General features: G+C 39.3%; 1 protein-coding gene across 3 annotated transcripts; it reads left to right on the plus strand.

Annotated features, from left to right (window-relative positions):
- The first annotated feature begins 687 nt into the window (after positions 1–687).
- slc44a2 (solute carrier family 44 member 2) lies at positions 688–18,661 on the plus strand. Of its 3 annotated transcripts, none has more exons than XM_051384726.1 (22): positions 688–865; positions 7,054–7,102; positions 7,186–7,259; positions 7,827–7,911; positions 8,076–8,160; positions 8,286–8,402; positions 8,521–8,581; positions 8,722–8,848; positions 10,810–10,893; positions 11,195–11,307; positions 11,394–11,525; positions 11,616–11,715; positions 12,287–12,379; positions 12,934–13,018; positions 13,202–13,464; positions 13,627–13,721; positions 14,395–14,498; positions 14,587–14,660; positions 14,800–14,870; positions 14,965–15,053; positions 15,150–15,234; positions 17,663–18,661. In XM_051384726.1, exons 1-22 carry the CDS (start codon positions 829–831, stop codon positions 17,770–17,772), a joined length of 2,133 nt encoding a protein of 710 aa, XP_051240686.1. In that variant the 5' UTR covers positions 688–828; the 3' UTR covers positions 17,773–18,661. The 3 variants fall into 3 exon arrangements, with proteins under 3 accessions (XP_051240686.1, XP_051240684.1, XP_051240685.1); XM_051384724.1 differs by lacking the exon at positions 17,663–18,661 and adding an exon at positions 15,489–16,945; XM_051384725.1 differs by lacking the exons at positions 688–865; positions 17,663–18,661 and adding exons at positions 4,834–5,006; positions 15,489–16,945.
- The last annotated feature ends 23 nt before the right edge of the window (positions 18,662–18,684 follow it).

Below are 18,684 nucleotides of genomic sequence, written 5' to 3' on the forward strand. Positions count from 1 at the left end.
ATGCCCAGTTTAACCCGTCATGAAACTGTGTTTCTAGGTGGTACTAACTACTACTACTAACAGTATGCTCTGTTAATTACTAGTGGAGCAGTGCATGAAGTACATCCTTATGTAAATGTAACAATATCACACAAAAACGTGTATCTAAGTTGTATGATCAGCAAAAGGTAGGCTATCAAAAGTTATATCATTATACTTATTACATTATTGATCGGTTACTCATGCATTAACTTGCGATCAACTTGTGATGGTGTATTTGGTTAATGTTGAGCCAATTTTGATTAGCAAAGTGTAAAGCTGTCAAATAAAGTGGAGAATATTTTCCTCTCGGCTGCAGAGGGGTAGAAGTATAAAGTGGCACAAAAATAGTTTAAGTGAAGCAGGAGCAGCTCTAAATATTTATATTTTCTTATAACTGTTGGGTACTTTCTGTCGCACACGCACACATAAGGTTAAACATTTAAACACAATAACCCTCTGATTTAATGTTAGTCGTTGCCAGTGGTTTTAAGGTCATTATTTTCGTTACAAACACATTTAACACTCTACACATTCCATCGAAGTAGCGGCGAGACGAATGGGTTTGTCCCGCTCGGGCGCTCTCTGATTGGCTGTGGCAGCTGTCAGTCAACAGGCTCTGCGCTCTCATTGGCTGTCTCTCCTCTCCGTTAGCCTGGAATGCACCGTGCTTCAGTTTGGTTTGGGATGGTCTCTCTGTAGCTGTAGCAGTCAGCCGCCGTTATTGATGTTTTTTTTCCTCGACATTTCCATGGTAACTGTCCTGTCTAAGGTCTGATCTGCAGCGAGGAGCCGAGCAGTGTATGAGAAATGGAGCTGGAGGAAAAAAACCCGGACCCTAAATACGGTAAGAACAGCTTTACGATACTGCTTTTCTCCTCGATCTTTGCTTTTTCTCAAACGGGCGAAGAAATGGAAACAATGACTGCAAGGGATGGAAGGGTGTGGACCTCATGGGTCTTATGCAGATCTGCACTCATTCTCATCCTCCACAGCCGGGTTATTTTCCAGAGGACTTCTCATCAGTAATCTTTGGAAATTTCTATTTACTTAAGTTAGTATTTAATTTTTCATTTGACAATACATGAATACAATAAAGGACAACCTGCTGTGGATGGGTGGTTGTATGTGGCTGGTTTGCCAGCATTATATGAAACCAAAACTAGGCCATCAGTTATGGTTGGTATATGGTTTAATGTTACTGATAACACAGGCTCATAAAGAAAAGTAGGTTAAGATGGTCTTGGTAGGCCTATGTTAAATTAGCTTTATATTCCGGTTATAGTGTACTGCAGTGAAAACAAGGCCACAGAGGAGGAGTAGATAGTGTATTTGATTTATTGGGTTTTCCCTGGGCAAAAAAACAGCAATATTTTGTGTTTTGTAGATTGACATCCACCCTCAGATGCTCACATAAACTTCACCCTCATTCATTGCTTTTCACATCATTTTGTTGCATGCCTACATATTAAGGAAATACAACCTCTATATACCAGCCAAAGACATGACTCATCACTGATTATTATGTGTGTCACACATGCATGTTCCCCTCCAGCACCAACTTATCAGCCCACAGCAGCCTAGCGTGGTCTTCTCTTGTCTGGGCTGGTTTGTTGTTCATATGGACTGTTGAGTCATGAAGTTTTTGCAACCAGTGTTATTCTTGCTTTAATACCCTATGTCAGTGTTATTACATGAGAGGATGGCCACAGACCGCTCAAAAGCAAACACAGTCTTCACACTGGTATTCCATTGGGAGGACGACACTAATGCTACCTAATTGTTGGGTTAATTCTTCTTTCACAATGTAGGATGCTCCTAACAGCCCACACCCACAATGTTAAGTGCACGTCCTCTTCAGTCAATCCGTGGAGCTCCCACTGTGGAGCATTTCCCCTTGTTGCTTTCCTGTTACCATGTAAACAGCTCTTTTTTCTCAGCTCCCCTCCCCCAACAAGGCTAAAAGGTCAAAAACCACAACTGGAGATAAAGGTTTAATACACAATACACATTCCTGCTTGTCAGTATTGTTAAACAGCAGTTTTTATTTGCAGACTTTGGCCTGTGCAGTCCCTGGTTTCCTGCCCCTGTTACTACTACTACATTTTCCTTCTGTCTAGGTGTGCAAGCAGGCAGGCTGCAGCCTGTCTGCTCTACCCACTCAGCAGACACAGTCAAGAGACTTCCAGTCAATATTAAGCTGGCAAACTCAGAACCATTACCACACACACTGCATGTGCACACATATGGAAGAGCACACACAGAGATATTTCTACGGAATGTTTCACAATGAGCACTTGTCATTTGATCTTGGGAAAATCAGACAAACTGTTGCTGTTTGATGAGGAGTAGAGAGAGAGATAGTGATCTGAATGGTTGTTAATTTTTAAGTATTTAGTTCCAGAGATAAATACTTTTATGTGTTTCCTTCTTTCATTTTAAGAGCATGTAGGCCAATGACTTCATTAGTAGCGATCTGGGTATTTTTTTTGAAGCAGTGACAGCTGTTTGATACGACAGTAGAACTGTAGTACATAGTTTCTATATATTGATCATCTTTATCTACATGTTCCAAATAGAAAGATAAAAATGTAGGAAGAAGAGCAGAGAAGAAACGATATACTCAGAATGTCTCCTTGGTGTACAGTCTGCATGCACGTACACGCTCACATACACACACACACACACTCACACACGCACACACACTCACACACACACATTCATACACACTCACTCACACACACACACACACACACACACACTCTCACACACAACCACAGTTCCCACTAACCCATTAAGGTAGCCAGGGAAGGCTTCATCTGATAACCCCTCTGGGCCCATTAGTGAGTCACATCAGTCATGACATCATCACTTCCTTTAACACACACACACACACACACACACACACACACACACACACACACACACACACACACACACACACACAAACACACACACACTCACTCAGCCGTGATTAGAGAAACGTATCATATCATCAGCAGGAGCAGAGACCGTATGACTCCACTTTTAACATGAACAATTCACACAAAAAATATATTTTATGATTTCATTATATACTGTATAGGATCAGTAGGGTTTGGGTAAGGTTTGCCAGACATATTGAACTCCATGTGGACCTGTATGCAGACTGACATCGTCTGGAAGGGCCTCTGGGTTTTCACCATAAGGGCCCCTCGAGTATCTAATGAGCTACTGGAGGAACCCATGGTCCCCAAATGAAAACACCATAACATTTATGCCTTTTAAAAAACATCTCTTCTTAAAGTTGCTACAGTCACTGAGATTAACACCAGAAAACCACTATCACGGTCATTCAGCCAATTAAATAAACAAACAAGACCATTTACAAGACATTTGGCAGCCTTTACACAACAAATCTGCTGGAATGCTTTCAGCACAATCAGATATTGTTTTATGGCACAAAGCGGGCAGCTCTGATGGAGCTGTGTCTCTCACAATCACAGATGGTCCTGCAAATGAAAGGCTGCTGGAAAAATCACTTTCAGTGTTTATCCCCTTCAGTAAAGAGGCATGGAGGGAGAGCAAACAGCAACAGAAAACCCTTTTAATGTTTTATATAAATACTGTGTAAACAATCCAGACCGGTGTCTCACTGCATCTAGAATACTAAACACCTCCGTACTCAGACCCCCCGCTGTTATGTGCCGGTACATCTTTATGATGCAATTATTATGGTAAACAGTAATTTCTCAACAGTTGAAATCTAAAAGTTAAAATACACAGTACATGACTTAAAAAACAAAACTTTCCCAACACAGACAGCATATTTTATAAATAACTGTAAAACCCAGTCAATACAAGGATACTGATATCATTACCCCATTTTAGATTATATATTATTGGTCCATAAGTAACAAGAAATTGCAGTACAGAAAAAGGCTAGCTAGCTTAGCATAAAGACTGGGGGAATTAATCAAGTCCAAATCTAACAAAACCCACCAGCACCTCTAAAACTTAACATTTTATATCTCGTGTTGCAGTTGAACTATTTCTTGTTTATATCAGCCTCACAAATCCAGCATCTGTTGTGCTCCAGTATCGGTTAAGGAAACTATGCTAAGCTATGGCATGCTGTCAGTCCGTCACATGACAGCGGAAGTGGGCAGACCAGACCACGAACATGTACAGTTCAGCTCACCGCCTCGTATGTCAGGCACACACAGTGCATCATAACCAAATCATTGTCTTAACAATGCATGAAACCATTTCAAGAAATCATTGTTCATTGTTGAGGAAGTTAGTGATATGAAGTTTGAATATATAAGCACTTTGGGTGGGGGGGTGGGGTGTGGTCGAAGTGCTATCACAAGCTGAAAAATACGGCTTAAAGTAGAAACAGGAAACTGAGAAAACATTGAGAGGAGGCCATAAATATTACTGGAAATGGGTTAAAGAGAAAACTGTTAAGTTTGCAGTTTGCTGTGTTCTTTCCAAAGCCCATGTCCAGTGCCTTGTTGTGAGAGTGGTACTTGTTTGGACATGTGACTACTGTTGCACACTGAAAAAAGCTGTAACAAGCAAACAGTGAACACTAAAATAACTGTTTATGGTGGAGTGAAATACTGTTTTGATTTCAGAACATGTCCCTGTAGTCAGATGTCTTTAGTCAATTTTGGCAACAGCAGGTTCACAGGCACCACAAGTCTTTGTTGCTGTTGCTGCTCCTCTCTCAATTCCCCCATCAAAACGGTTTTCACTGCAATTCCCCCGACAACTCCTGAGCCAAGAGAGGGACCGAAGAGAGTAGGAGGGCATAGGAGACGAAGTCAGAGCTTTGAATACACTGAAAGAAGGAAGTGAAGAGTAAGTGCTTGCATGATGTAGACCTAATATAGGAAGTACAGGACATAAAGAGACAACTACCACACACAACAGACGGGGAGAAATTTATAAAACCGTCTATGACAGAAACAATAACGACGGAATGACAAAATACGAGAGACAAGGTACTGTAACAGCCGTGGTTTATGTTGAACTGAAGGTTAATTTGTTGCTAACTTGTTAATACGGTCTTATTGACGTTATTAATGTGTCAAACAACAGCTGCACTGACTAATGTCTCATGGCTCGTTCACTTATTGTGATGGTTAATGGAGTGCTGTAAGTTATGGATGTAATGATACACTCAACTCACGATTCAGTACAATTCACTATACTGGGTTCACAATGCAATTTTCCACTATTTTTTTTTAACAAAATGAAATTGAAGACAAATTATAACTGAAAAAGATTCTTTGATTTCCCTGACAAATAACTACAAAATAAATGTTCTCTTATATTTTCTTTATCAAATCATAGAATCATTTTCTGTTTCTGTGGTAGTGTATGTAGATGGATTCACGCTATATGTCTGAGGTAGAGTATATACTGTGTGAAAAAGTGCATATTTCCTTTTCTTTGCACAAGTGAAACTTAAGTCTTTGCACCTGTATACCGTTCATCTTGTCATCTCACCACTTTGAATCTTCACATATGTGTTTTGCAGTTTAACTGTCTCGCAGTGCACTTTTACTTTCCTACTTACCAGCAACGTGTTTCTGATGGTTCCAGTTGGGTAACGGTGCAGTGTGTGGGCAGTGTGTGTATGTGTGTGTGAGTGTATGAGCAGCGTTTGGTGTAGCAGACGTACTGCATGTAAGCACAAGGCAGTGACAGCAAGTAGCTGGTCTCGCTTCTGACTCCCACATTGCGTCTGTAACAGGGCTTAAGGAACATTTAAATGCTACTTCATGACATGCTGACATTTGCAGTAATGTGACAGGATGTGTAACAGAGTTTGGTTATCTAACCAGAGGATGTTGCTTGAGGACATTATGTTTACTGAATTCTTCACCAAGCTGATAAATTCCTGTCTTAACACATATTTTTGAGGTGTAACTTGTGTTGTTGTAACTTGGTGTAATGTGAGCGATGAGCACATTCATACTCACTGTTCCTTTAAAATGCTGACTCACAGTATTACCTCATCACGATCACTCACTGTAGGCAGAGTGGGCTTGGTTGATGTTTCTCCTCTGCCGTGTCTGAGGTGTTTCCATGGCGGCTGGCGATGTCCACAGGGAGCTCACCGTTGCTGGGGAGCCATTTTGTGGGTTGCTAGGCATGACAGTCAGGCAGAAGAATCCTTTTGTTCAGGAGGCTGTCCTGCCCTTGTCAATAATACATGGACTTATTATATATTGTACTATATCTCCTGCACAGAGAGTGCTCTTTGTGTGCACCCATGCACTGAACTTATTTATACACTCCTCTGTATATTGAAATTAATAAAGTATCAATAATTTAAAAAAAAGAGATTATTTCTTAGTTTGTGTAATCAGTGTCAAAACAAAAACAACTGATGTATAGCTCAGTTTCAGCCCTGCTTTAAATAGCTACTTATATAACCACTGTGAGACAATAAGCACTTCAAAGGTATTCATAGGAAATCTATTGCAGCAAAGACCACTGTTTAACCTTCAACATTATTATATTATCATTATTGTTCAGTGGAATCGTATTAAAACAGTATGATCATACAATTGTATTTGAATATTTATTTTACAAAATTCTGTTTTTCAGATTCAAAGCAAATTCCAATTAGAAACAGAAAAAAATGATATCAAAATGTTTTTGTTTGACGTGTTGGGAGAGTTTAATCTGATGCCATACCATGACATATTACCATATCTGAGACGTATTCCTATTAAAATTGTGATCTTAATTTCAATAACGGTATCAGCACCCAAGGGATTCACAAATTGTTATTTGGCCGGTGTGATGGGTGTTTGCAACCTTTCCCCAGCAGGTGGTGGTTAACACTGTCACATTCAGACAGTAGCACAGAGGTTAGTGGTTAGCCAAAAGAGTTTCTGAAGTGACACCGCTGGATTTTTCTCAACTGGCCTTAATGAGTGTGTTATAGTCCCATTACACCGAGGGTAGAATTCAATATATTTACAAAATAGTTTTCAGTCAGACTCTGACAAGCCTGTTGTTTCTTTTTATCCACAGGGGAGTCCAGGAAATTTGACCCAAACTTCAAAGGGCCAATTCACAACAGGTGAGACATCTGTTTAAACTGCTGATCGTAATTCTTTTCTTTCTGATCTACAAGAGACCACTAACAATATTTTTCTTCCTCAGGGGCTGCACAGATATCCTCTGCTGTATTCTCTTCATCTTAGCCTTGTTCGGGTACTTTGCTGTGGGCATCCTTGGTAAGTTTATATGTACCACTTTATTGAATGGACACATGATGATGGTAGAGATACCCTACTTTTATTATTGCTTAATGTGTATTATTTATTTTATATATTTGAGACCATCAAAATGAACGACTGTTCTCCAGTACGACATGGTTTATTCTTGCATTCATCAGGGTGGTGTATAAGGCTCTTCCCAGATCCCTTAGATACAGCGAGTCCACCATATATACTATTATGATATTGGCCACTGATACAAAACATGATACAACATACATGTGTGTTTTGATTTTGATCTCTGGTCCTCTTCTCAAAGTGAGGAATCCTTTACATATTTAAGACGCAATGCTTTGTCTGTTTGCTTAGATTAGATAGACCTTTTTCCATGTCATTACTACAATATGAACAGAGTTTGTCTTTACGAACTGGAGTTGTATTTAAATGTCACTTGTTGTCAGCAATGCATTCATTTATACATCCAGTTCATTTTTTTGTTTGTGTGACTTTCCATTTGTATTATTTATTGTCATGTGAACTAATGTTCACTTTTGTTCTGAATGATTCTAATTCTTCTCCATGCAGCCTGGTCTCAAGGTGACCCCAGGAAAGTGATCTACCCCACAGACAGCAGGGGGCAGTTCTGTGGACAAGCTGGAACACCTCTGGAGTGAGTTCAGTATGAACGTATTTGTCTACAGTGAATGTGTCCATGCAGACTATGTTGTGTATTTCAGATAATGATTGGTATTACTGTAATCTGATTTGGGACTTAAGAGACATTTATTTATGATACAGGCCAAATAATTTTATAGTTTTGCTCTCACGTGACAGGAAGAAGCCTCTTCTGTTCTACTTCAACATCTTGAAATGTGCCAGTCCTCTGGTCCTGCTGGAGTTCCAGTGTCCCACCACACAGGTCAGATATGATTATCTACTTATATTTTATGTTCATTGCAAAAAATATATATATTTTTTAAAGTTGTTACTTCTTAACAAGCCTGTTAATTCACAACCTTGATTGTATGTTTTTATTGTGTCCAGTTATGTGTGGAAAGCTGTCCTGACAGGCATTTGACATTGGTGAAAGCCAAGCTAAACAGCAAAGATCATGAATACTACAAACAATACTGTAAGGAAGGAGTGGACTTTGCCAAATTGGTACGTATTTAAGTCATTTGAGTATTCACATTTTTTCACAGTGGCCCTGTGAAATGTACATTACAGTACAATAGAGATGTTTTTAAAAGTGCACTGAAGACTGTTTTACATGATACAGAGTACTCCTGAGATTTTGAGGGATAGCTTGTGTCCGGCCATGCTGATGCCCAGTAAACCCTGTAAGTGAGGAGCTTGTTTCTCTTCTGAACTTATTTCATTTTCACCCACACTACAAGTTGCTGTGTCTGTACGACTGTTGTTCAAGTTTGAAACGGAAACATATAAAACCATATGAATGGATCATCTTTTCCCTACACAGTCACCCGTCGCTGCCTTCCTGCCTTGGGAACGATGAAAGGCGGAGTGGTGGTGGTGGGCAATGAGACCACTTTTGATGGCGGAGAGGGCACCGCCGTCAATGCCACAGATGTGCTCGAGGCATCCAAGTGAGTCCTTTTCACTGTATGGCAACACACATGTACACACATAATATGCTGATATTATAACATTAATCAGTCTGGTTATGCTGCACAATTGCAGAACTGTTTACTGATTAATACACGGGTACGATCCTGTTATCATTTCTAGTGCTGTCAGTTTAACGCGTTATTAACGGCGCTAATGCAAACCCATTTTAACAGCGTCAATTTTTTTATCGCGAGATTAACGCCTAGCACACTTTGTAGTTTTTTTCACATGCTGTTGCAACAACTAGTACACACCACACCGGATCTAGCTAGACCGGAAACAAAACAACAGGCACGCCGCACACACTTGTTTAAGAGTAGTAGACGTTACGCTTTGAGTGGATGGCGAGCGCGAGACGCCGAAAAGGATGGATTCCTTGTTGTCTGAAAATGTCAACAGGCTTGTCTGTTTGAGTAACTGGCTCAAAGCAAAGAAGTAGTAGGCTTACCTCTTATTGGTAACCGTTACTGTTCATTCTTTCTGAAATAAGAGGCTGGGTTGAGCCTCTGGTGAATAAAGAGCAGTAGCCTGACTGCTATGTTCAAAGCAAACTTGAGAAAAGTATTAAGCCCTGGTTTAACTGCACTACAGGCTGAGTCCTAGTTTACCTTACATGTGCACTTTGTAATTTTATTTTGTATCGCCCTGTTTTCATCCCTTAGAAAGGGCTGTTGAAGGGGCTGTTTGTGTGACAAAGTATTTTTTCACCCTTTTATTGATGGACAGTGTTACATTGTGTGAGAGATTATTTGCTCCAAGTGAGAATGTTAGTGTGAAATTGAACACTACAGTATATGCCAATGTTGTTTTCAATAAAACACAAAGCAAGCCGATCCACTTTTCCATGTTGAGAGCATTAAAATGAGAAAAAATAATTGGACAAAAAGAAATCAAGGGACATTTAGAATTGATAAAAATGTGCGATTAATTGCGAGTTAACTATGACATTAATGCGATTAATCGCGATTACATATTTTAATCGTTTGACAGCACTAATAATTTCACATTATTTCAAAAGGCTCTGAAATGACCAACAGATGCTCATTAAATGTGTGAAATTTCCTGGATAAATCAGCAGGGGTCCCCTGAATGCAATGGCCACTGACTGTTCAGTAAATTAGTGCTGAAACAATTATTAATTTAATCCTCATGATTAATTGACAGAAAAGTACTATTTTGACCATATTGACAATAAGTTTATAATTGTAAATTGAATCCCTTTGTGGGGAAATTGACATTTTGCTGTTAGGTGGCTAAATGAACCAGTTCAGGCTCGATGCTCAACACATCTTGCATCACATCCCCATCATGTCTCACTACAGTGTCCAATTTAAACGTGTTATTTCTCATTTGCTCCGTATGCTGTGTGTTTGGTACAGTGTACGCCTGCTTTCGATCTGCGGTATTTGCATGAACCCTGGAGGGTGTTTATGTCAGTGTTTTCTATCAGCGTTTTTCCCACTGGGGAGGTTGCAATGCTCCCTGCCTGTTATTTATCAAGATGATGAGTATTACAGGCTGTTATGTTGTATTCTTGTAGCAGAAGCATCTCCGTTGCTGGAGAGTGTAAAGCTACACAACCAAGTCAAATTATTTGCCATATTAATTTGCAATGTGACATGACTAGCCTGATAAATTAATAACATTATTCCTTTGTAGCGAGTCACTTAAGAATGAATTACAAACTTAATCCATTATTTAAGTAAATTAAGTGTTAAGTAACTAAGAGTTAAAGTTAAGTTTCATGTCTAAATCTACAATTATCTTGGCTAAGAAGCCCAACCTTGCCAGCTAATTGCTTTAACTACTATTACACTGTAGCGTATTTTGTGAGGTTCAGTGCTCCATACTGGCAGCTGTCTACAATGTTATTTTGGAGTGCTTCTCTTTTTCATTGTCTTTTTTTTTGTTGTTTTTAATTAAATTTCCTTTGTAACAGGAAGTCAAATGTGGTTGTTGAAGCTCGCCAGGTGGCCATGAGAATCTTTGAGGACTACACGCAGTCTTGGCACTGGATATTACTGTAAGTCTGCCTACTTCCTCCTGGTTACAATAACAGAAATGTGTTGTTAAAAACATCACAATGCAAGACAAATTGTTCCTAAGATTTACAGGATAAATTACACCAGTTTATTTCTTATACATTAACTGTTCTTTATAGCCACTAAACAGATTCAGTCAGCCAATTTACTGCAGTTATCATTGCTGTTAAATGTTTTTGAAAAATATCCATGACAGTAACTGTCAAGACAAAGATTACAGGCAATGCTAAAATACTCAGTTGTTAACTCTGTTACAATATTTGATGTGTCCAACCTCTCCAGTGGCCTGGTGATCGCCATGGTGGTCAGCTTGATTTTCATCGTCTTGCTGCGATTCCTGGCTGGCATCATGGTCTGGGTCATGATTGTTTTGGTTATTCTAGTCATCGGATATGGTAAGTCTTCAGTCTCTGGAGGTGATAAAGTTGTTATCTGCTTATATTAAAATGAAAAACGTATAAATATTTCAACAAATTTTTAGGGATTTTCCACTGTTACATGGAGTTTGCGAGTCTGAAGGGAGAGCCGGGTGCTGACGTTACCATCCGTGACCTGGGCCTGCAGACGGACTTCTCTGTCTACCTGCAGATCAGACAGACCTGGCTGGCCTTCAGTACGCACAGACACACTTTTTATTCTTTAACACATCACTGTATGAAGTGTTTATGAATTCTTTTAATCTAATGCCTTCACTGTTTTGCAGTGATCATCCTGGCTATTGTGGAGGTCATCATCATCCTGCTACTCATCTTCCTCAGGAAGAGAATCCTGATTGCCATCGCCCTCATCAAAGAGGCCAGCAGGTCAGTCTGAATCCCAGTCTGGCATTGTACAGCGTCATATTTTAAAGCTGCCCTAATCAATATTAGAATTACAATCAATTAAATTACTATTATTAAGCTTATTATTATGTGTAAGCTTGTAGTGACTTTGCAGTGTTCCTCAGCTCTACAAAGCGATTCAGTGTCTTTCAGCTCATTGTTTTGGATTTATGGATTACGTTTGGTAACACATTTAGCACAACAACATTATATGGTATTAATATGTCAATGTTGTATTTACTGCTTGTTTTGCTGCCAACAAAAGGTGAAAAAAAATGAATGAATGCTCCTTTATTTGATTGCTTTTGTCAGAACACTAAGATGAGACCTTTAGTTCTTGCACTTAATATTACTGTAAAGCTGGATATATACTTGCTTTTTATCCACACGTTTGTATTGCGTACACAGTGTGCACAACTAACAGTCCAAAAGGAAGTATAGCTCTTGTCTAAAGGAGTGCTAAGCTGAGTTTCCTTGTTTAGGGAGCTTTTAGCCAACTGTTGGAGACTATTATATCTAAACTTATTGACATAATGTTTTGATTGTTTTTCAGAGCTGTTGGGCATGTGATGTCTTCGCTGTTCTACCCACTGCTGACCTTTGCCCTCCTGGCCGTGGTGATTGCTTACTGGGCCATCACTGCTGTGTATCCTTTCATTTGTCCACATGATGATCAAAAATGGTCAAAACATAAATGTGTCATTTTATAGTTATTCACTCAGTTTTGTTTTTTTTTTCACTTTCCATTGCAAGTTAAATTTCCGACTCCACACTGCATAGGTTTTTATTCTTACGATACTATACTTACTAGTTTATGTATTTTGGGTTACAGGAAAAGAAAGAAGAAAACATGTAAAAGATAATTCCACACTAAAGAAAGTAAATATGTTAGGGTGTAAAAAAGATTTTAAAATAGATGAAAGAAATGACAAAAATGGATAAATACTTGCCTAAATTAATGAAATGGAAGATCTGTCAATTTGAATAATCATCTATATTAATTAGCCAATTAATCCATCAGTTAAACATTTAATCCATCACATTAACTACTTCTCACTGTTGTACTCTATATGCTAAATATACTACTATATGCTCTATAACTTTAATTACCTGCATATTCCCATAAATAGATGTCTCTTGATTGTGACCTTTTCAGAGATATCCTCCCTTTGTAATAATCTCCTTGACTGTTCCGACCAGTTTCTTGTCCACCTCTAATGAGCAGGTGTACAAAGTATTCAACAACTCTGAGTGTGAGTACTCACGAGAGACCTGCGACCCCAAGGTATGTGTGTGTGTGTGGGGTTGAGCCAAAAAGCCAAACAAATGTTCTGCTTATATTTGACACCTTTGAGGAAGAGACCATTACGTTGCTGGACAGCATCACACTTTTGATCATAGTTTCCTGTATGAAATATATATAGACCTATATATAGACCTGTGGTCTGCCATCTCTCTTTTTCTCCAGACATTCAACACCTCCAACATTTCAACTCAATGTCCTGATGCAGAGTGCCTGTTTGCCTTCTATGGTGGGGAGACCCTCTACCACAAATACCTCATCCTGTTCCAGTTCTACAATGTGTTCCTCTTCTTCTGGTGCGCCAACTTTGTGACGGCCCTGGGCCAGGTCACTCTGTCGGGGGCCTTCGCCTCGTATTACTGGGCCTTCAAGAAGCCTGAAGATATCCCTGCCTTCCCCATCTTCGCCTCGCTGGGACGGGCCCTCCGGTTAGATTATTTTAATTTGTACACTTACCTGTATTTGTGTATATTTAAAGCTTGTGCAAGTGGAAGTGAGGCATATGCTAATGTCAGTAGGTGGGTTACCCTAGCTGTGCGACAGGGAGTGTTTCATGCTCACAGATGGCTTCTATCTCCCCTTTTGTCCAGATACCACACAGGCTCCCTGGCTTTTGGCTCTCTGATCTTGTCTATGGTCCAGGTCATCAGGGTCCTTCTGGAGTACCTCGATCACAAGTTGAAAGGTCAGAAGATTTAACTTCAGAACAAGATAACTGACTTGCTAAATGTCTCGACTACCCATCATTATGATATATTTATTAGAGCCAGATCAATATATCTGTTGGCCCATATTTATTCACAGTATTGGCCTATAGCAGCCAAATCCTTTAATTTATTATTATGTATATGTTATCTGTTATGGTCCGATATGAAAACTGTTTAACAGTATAATATGTTATATTGGTTTAACTACAACGTTTATCCAACAGAGTCCGCAACATCAAGCAAGCATCACAGAGTAAAAGAGAATAAGCAGCACTAAGCAATGTCAACTAGAATTATTAGTTATTATGTATATGTTAAAATATTTAACATATTTGTATAAGAAATCAGCTTTCTGAGTATGTTAACAGTCTTAACGTTGCACAGTCCACGTGGAACAGGCTATTTTCTATCAATCTGTCACTATATTTATCAGTGACTTTATGTATTTAGGGTATGGTGGTTAAACTGGTTAGTGTTGAATCCTGGTTTTGGTTTTATGCATGTGTAATGTGTAATGGGTAGGTCAGAATAATGCATGTTATCTGATTACTTTTTAGCAAGAGGGACACGTACAGGGTATCAAAGGTGCATATAACTTCGTTCGTAATCGTTTGTTGCTGTAATTGTAACATTCTCGCTCTCGTCATTCAGGTGCTCAGAACAAGTTTGCTAAATTCCTGCTGAGCTGCATGAAGTGCTGCTTCTGGTGTCTGGAGAAATGTATCAAGTTCCTTAACAGAAATGCCTACATCATGGTGAGTTCACTTGTAGCTGGTCACAGCAGCATTAAGAGATGTTGAATCTGGTGAGGTTTTAATGTGGTAAATTGTTGTTTTTCTCCAGATTGCCATCTATGGAAAAAGCTTCTGTCCCTCAGCTCGAGATGCCTTTTTCCTTCTCATGAGGAACATCATCAGGTGGAATTTCATTATATTTATATCCACAATTTATAATTCTATAACCATTAAACTGCAACATTTATAAAATGTTTAATCTATTCTGGTTTAAATTGCTTATTTACTCTCAAAGTCTTTAACTGTACCCATTTCCACACAGGGTGGCTGTTTTAGATAAAGTAACTGACTTCCTATTGTTTCTTGGGAAGCTCCTCATCGTTGGAATTGTTGGTAGGAGAGCTTTTATTCTTAGACCAAAAGTGTCGTCTGTTCTCTAAACTGAAGTTCTAGTTTAAATCCACTAATTCACTTTTTTTCTGTGCAGGGATCTTCTCTTTCTTCTTCTTCTCTGGAAGAATTAAAGCAGTGGAGGAGGCTGCTCCATCTCTGAACTACTACTGGGTGCCAATACTGGTGAGAGAGTTATATTGTATGATTTGATTCTTTGAGCTCACCGGTGGGCTTTGATGCCACAGCAGAGGTCTTGATGTATGTGTTTTTCTCGCCTAGACACTGGTAGTGGGATCCTACCTCATCGCCCATGGCTTCTTCAGCGTGTACGCCATGTGTGTGGACACACTGTTCCTCTGCTTCTGTGAGTAACTTTGTATTCAGCCAGGTCTTCTCTCTTCGTCTTCTTGTTTTCAAGCACTCATAAAACTGTCAAAAGCAAAACATGCTGGTTTCTTCTTCCTGCCATGTTTCTGATTCTTCTTCTCTTTTGTCTCATTTCTCCCATTAATTTACCTTATTTTCACACATTCCCTTTATTTCATGTTTTCATTTCCCCCTGATTTTCCATTAACCCACTCAAAAACACAAAATACGCATTCCCCGCGCACACAAAAGGTGAGGACTTGGAAAGAAATGACGGCTCGTCTGAAAGGCCTTACTTCATGTCCCCCGAGCTGCACGAGATCCTCTCCAAAACAAAGAGGCTGGAGGAAAATGGCGATGCTGTTGAGCAGGCGGATTCTGCCAAGCCGGCGGACGAGGTGAAATTGGAGGAAGAGACCCCTCTTCAGCAGCAACAAGACGGAGAGATCCAACTTAAACAGCAGACAGTGCTAAAGCAGGACAACGAAGAGGAGCAGCCTCTGCAGTCCAAGATGGATGCCGAAGAGCCAAAAGAGGAAAAAAAGAAGAAAGAAAAAGTAAGCGAGGCAGAGGATGCTGAAAAGAAAGAAGAACCACAGGAAAGAGAAGAGGTGAAAGAAGCAGCAGAAAAGCAAGAGTTGAAACAGGAGGAAAAGCCTGAGGAAGTGTCGCCTCCTGCTGTGGAGGCTAAGAAAGAGGAGACTGGTGAAAAGAAAGAGGAGAAAGAGGAAGAAAATCCACCGTCTGCACCACAGGAGTAGACGTTAGCAGTAATGTAAAGGCAAAAATAAAAAAATGGTGTGGTAAACCTCATCAAGCATAAAGAATGAAAAAACTGTACTGCAACTTTGTGATATGGACCTGTTAAATGTATGGCATACAACAAGCTAAAATTTCAGATCGCCTTGCTATTTGAGTGGTGTGACGTCAAGCTGGAGAAGGTCGTGGTCGACATGTGAAGGTCGAAGCAGGTCAAAGCCCAGTGCATCTCTGTAGCTTGAAAAAATGCTCTCTTGTGTTGGTTTTAGAACAGTGTTGGTTTTTATATTGTGAAGATCTGTAGAACTTTGTGAGTGCTAAACCTGTGCCTGATTACTGTCACTAATAGTTATTGTCTTAATCCTGTTATGCACTACAGAACCACCAAGTACCGTGTTTACAGTCAGAACAAACACATCTCAATCGATGGTGAATCTCTTTCACTGTTTACAATAATACCAGCTGACGCCAAAATGTTACAGACATATTTGATATACTGTATGAATATTGGATCTTTTTCCGCTATGGGACTTATATATATACAGTAGTGTATGTCCATTATGTATTTTTTGGCTTCAGTCTAGATGGGATCCCATGTATTGTATTGCCACCTACTTGCCTTGGTATTTCGGACTGGCGTAAGTGCTGTGATTGTGTCGCCATGACGCAGCCATCGTGACCTCTCTGCAGACCCCAACAGTTGTTTACTGATCCCACCTGCCTTGCCCTGTCCCTGTCCTCTCTCTGTCTCTCTGTCTTTCTAAGTGCTGCATGGTGTTGACATGGCCTTCTGAATGCTCGCGGCTAACATCTTAAGTGTCTGGATGCTTTTGTACTTTTTTCCCCTGTTTGTCAACTTGTGAAAGATGTAAGTTGATTTTCCACTAAAATTACTGATGACATTCCATATTTATTGGATGTAAATCTTGATTAAAGGTGATTGTATTTAATCATAGTAGTTCTGTTATGGGTAAACGCATGAGTTTCAAGGTGGTTTGGAGTTTTGAAAGCAGGTGAGTTTTCATTTGCAACAAAGTCAGCCCGAACTTTGATTTTGTCTTAAAGGGACACTCCCAACAGTTTTACATGTTAAATTCACTTTACTTGTAGAATCCTTCTTTAAGAAGATTTCTTTACTCATTGGGATTGGGGGCTACACATTTTCACCATAAAGCCTGTGTTACACACTGGGGCCCTAATATTTTAAAGGAGTGGGCATACAACAAGATAACAAAAAGATTTGAATTATGGGAATTCTAGTACAGTGAGTTTTCAGAACTTGACCCATCTTCTACGACATTGATTTAGAGTAGTGGATCCCAACATTTCTGGCTTATGATGTTAAATAAAGCAATGTCAATGTCCTAATCTAAGGATTTTTAGATGCCTGAAGAGGTAGTATCCAGAATATTTGGAGTCCCTTCGAGAGGCCCAACCCATAGATTGGGAGTTACTCTTCAACTGTCTCCCCTTACCTCATGGAAGTGCAGTATTAAATTACTGGATTGCCTCTTTAATTCTTAACCAGCTGATAGGCAAAACATAATATCATGCACCGACTTTCTAAATAATAGATTGTCAATGTATGAATACAAGAGCAGTTAAATCACTTATTGTTAGCGTGCTTTTGATAAAATGTTCTTTAACTGCTTCTGTTCATGTCACAGTGGAGGATCTGGAGCGCAACGATGGATCAGCAGAAAGGCCGTATTTCATGTCCCAGCACCTGCTCTCCCTCCTGAAGAAATCCAATGAAGAGCCCAAATCTGTAGATTAAGTCACAGTTTTGTGTGTGTGTGTGTGTGTGTGTGTGTGTGTGTGTGTGTGTGTGTGTGTGTGTTTCGTGTGTGTGCGTGTGTGTAATGTTTTTAAGTTCAAATCAACAAAAGGAGGAATTACTGTGCCATTTCCTGTGTACAAATGTATGTATGTTTGTGTCTTTCTGCCAAATGAGATTCATTTCTGTTGTCTGTTTGATATTATTGATGCTTTTGTATTTTGTTACAAGGCCTTAAGCCCATTGTCTCCCTGTACTTCCCCAAAAAGGGAGATTCCTTTACAGAAGCAATGTGGCAGCTTGGGTTACAGACGATAATTGTAGTTAATTTAAGTAACAGTTTGCCTTAAAACGGTTTTCATTTTGGCTTTTCGTCCCTTTTTTGTGTATTCTGTCATTTAGTTTATGTGGAAGTTTTGAAGGGTCCAATATCTTTTAGCGAGATCTCCAATTAATGGAAGATGTAGTCTGTTAATACATGAGTAAAGCTGTGCTTTATCTGTTTAGTTTTGCATATTGCACTGATTGAAATTAGCTCACCAAAGCAAAGTTGTTAAAACCGCAGGCGATTAAAAGCTTAGTGTGATACTCAAAGATTACAAATGACCCAAGTGGTTTCGCTTGGATTTGCTTTGGTCATTATTTTTAACAACTTGTTCTTTATTCGTTCATTCTCTCCTCTGAACACAAAACATATCCATGATTAATGTGCAAATTTTGAGTTTGTAAAAGTTTTACATTACCTTTCATTTTGTTGTATATTAATAAAAGTTTGTGTTGCCATATCAGTGTTCAGAATGAAGAATAAGAAATGTATACAGTAAAGTACAATTTGAAATACAAGAGCATTAAATATTTAAAAAATAAAGAAATAAATAAATGTAACAAACATGTATTGTGTACAGTCATATA

Source organism: Dicentrarchus labrax, unplaced genomic scaffold (genome assembly GCF_905237075.1).
Source record: "Dicentrarchus labrax unplaced genomic scaffold, dlabrax2021, whole genome shotgun sequence".
In the NCBI taxonomy this organism is placed as follows: Eukaryota; Metazoa; Chordata; class Actinopteri; family Moronidae; genus Dicentrarchus; species Dicentrarchus labrax.

Bases quoted from the DNA above. Each gene is read 5' to 3' on its own strand.
- slc44a2 (XM_051384724.1), top strand. From the start codon at position 829: ATGGAGCTGGAGGAAAAAAACCCGGACCCTAAATACG. The intron at 866-7,053 runs GTAAGAACAGCT...TTTTATCCACAG, and splicing joins AAACCCGGACCCTAAATACG to GGGAGTCCAGGAAATTTGAC. The intron at 8,582-8,721 runs GTAAGTGAGGAG...TTCCCTACACAG, and splicing joins GCTGATGCCCAGTAAACCCT to TCACCCGTCGCTGCCTTCCT.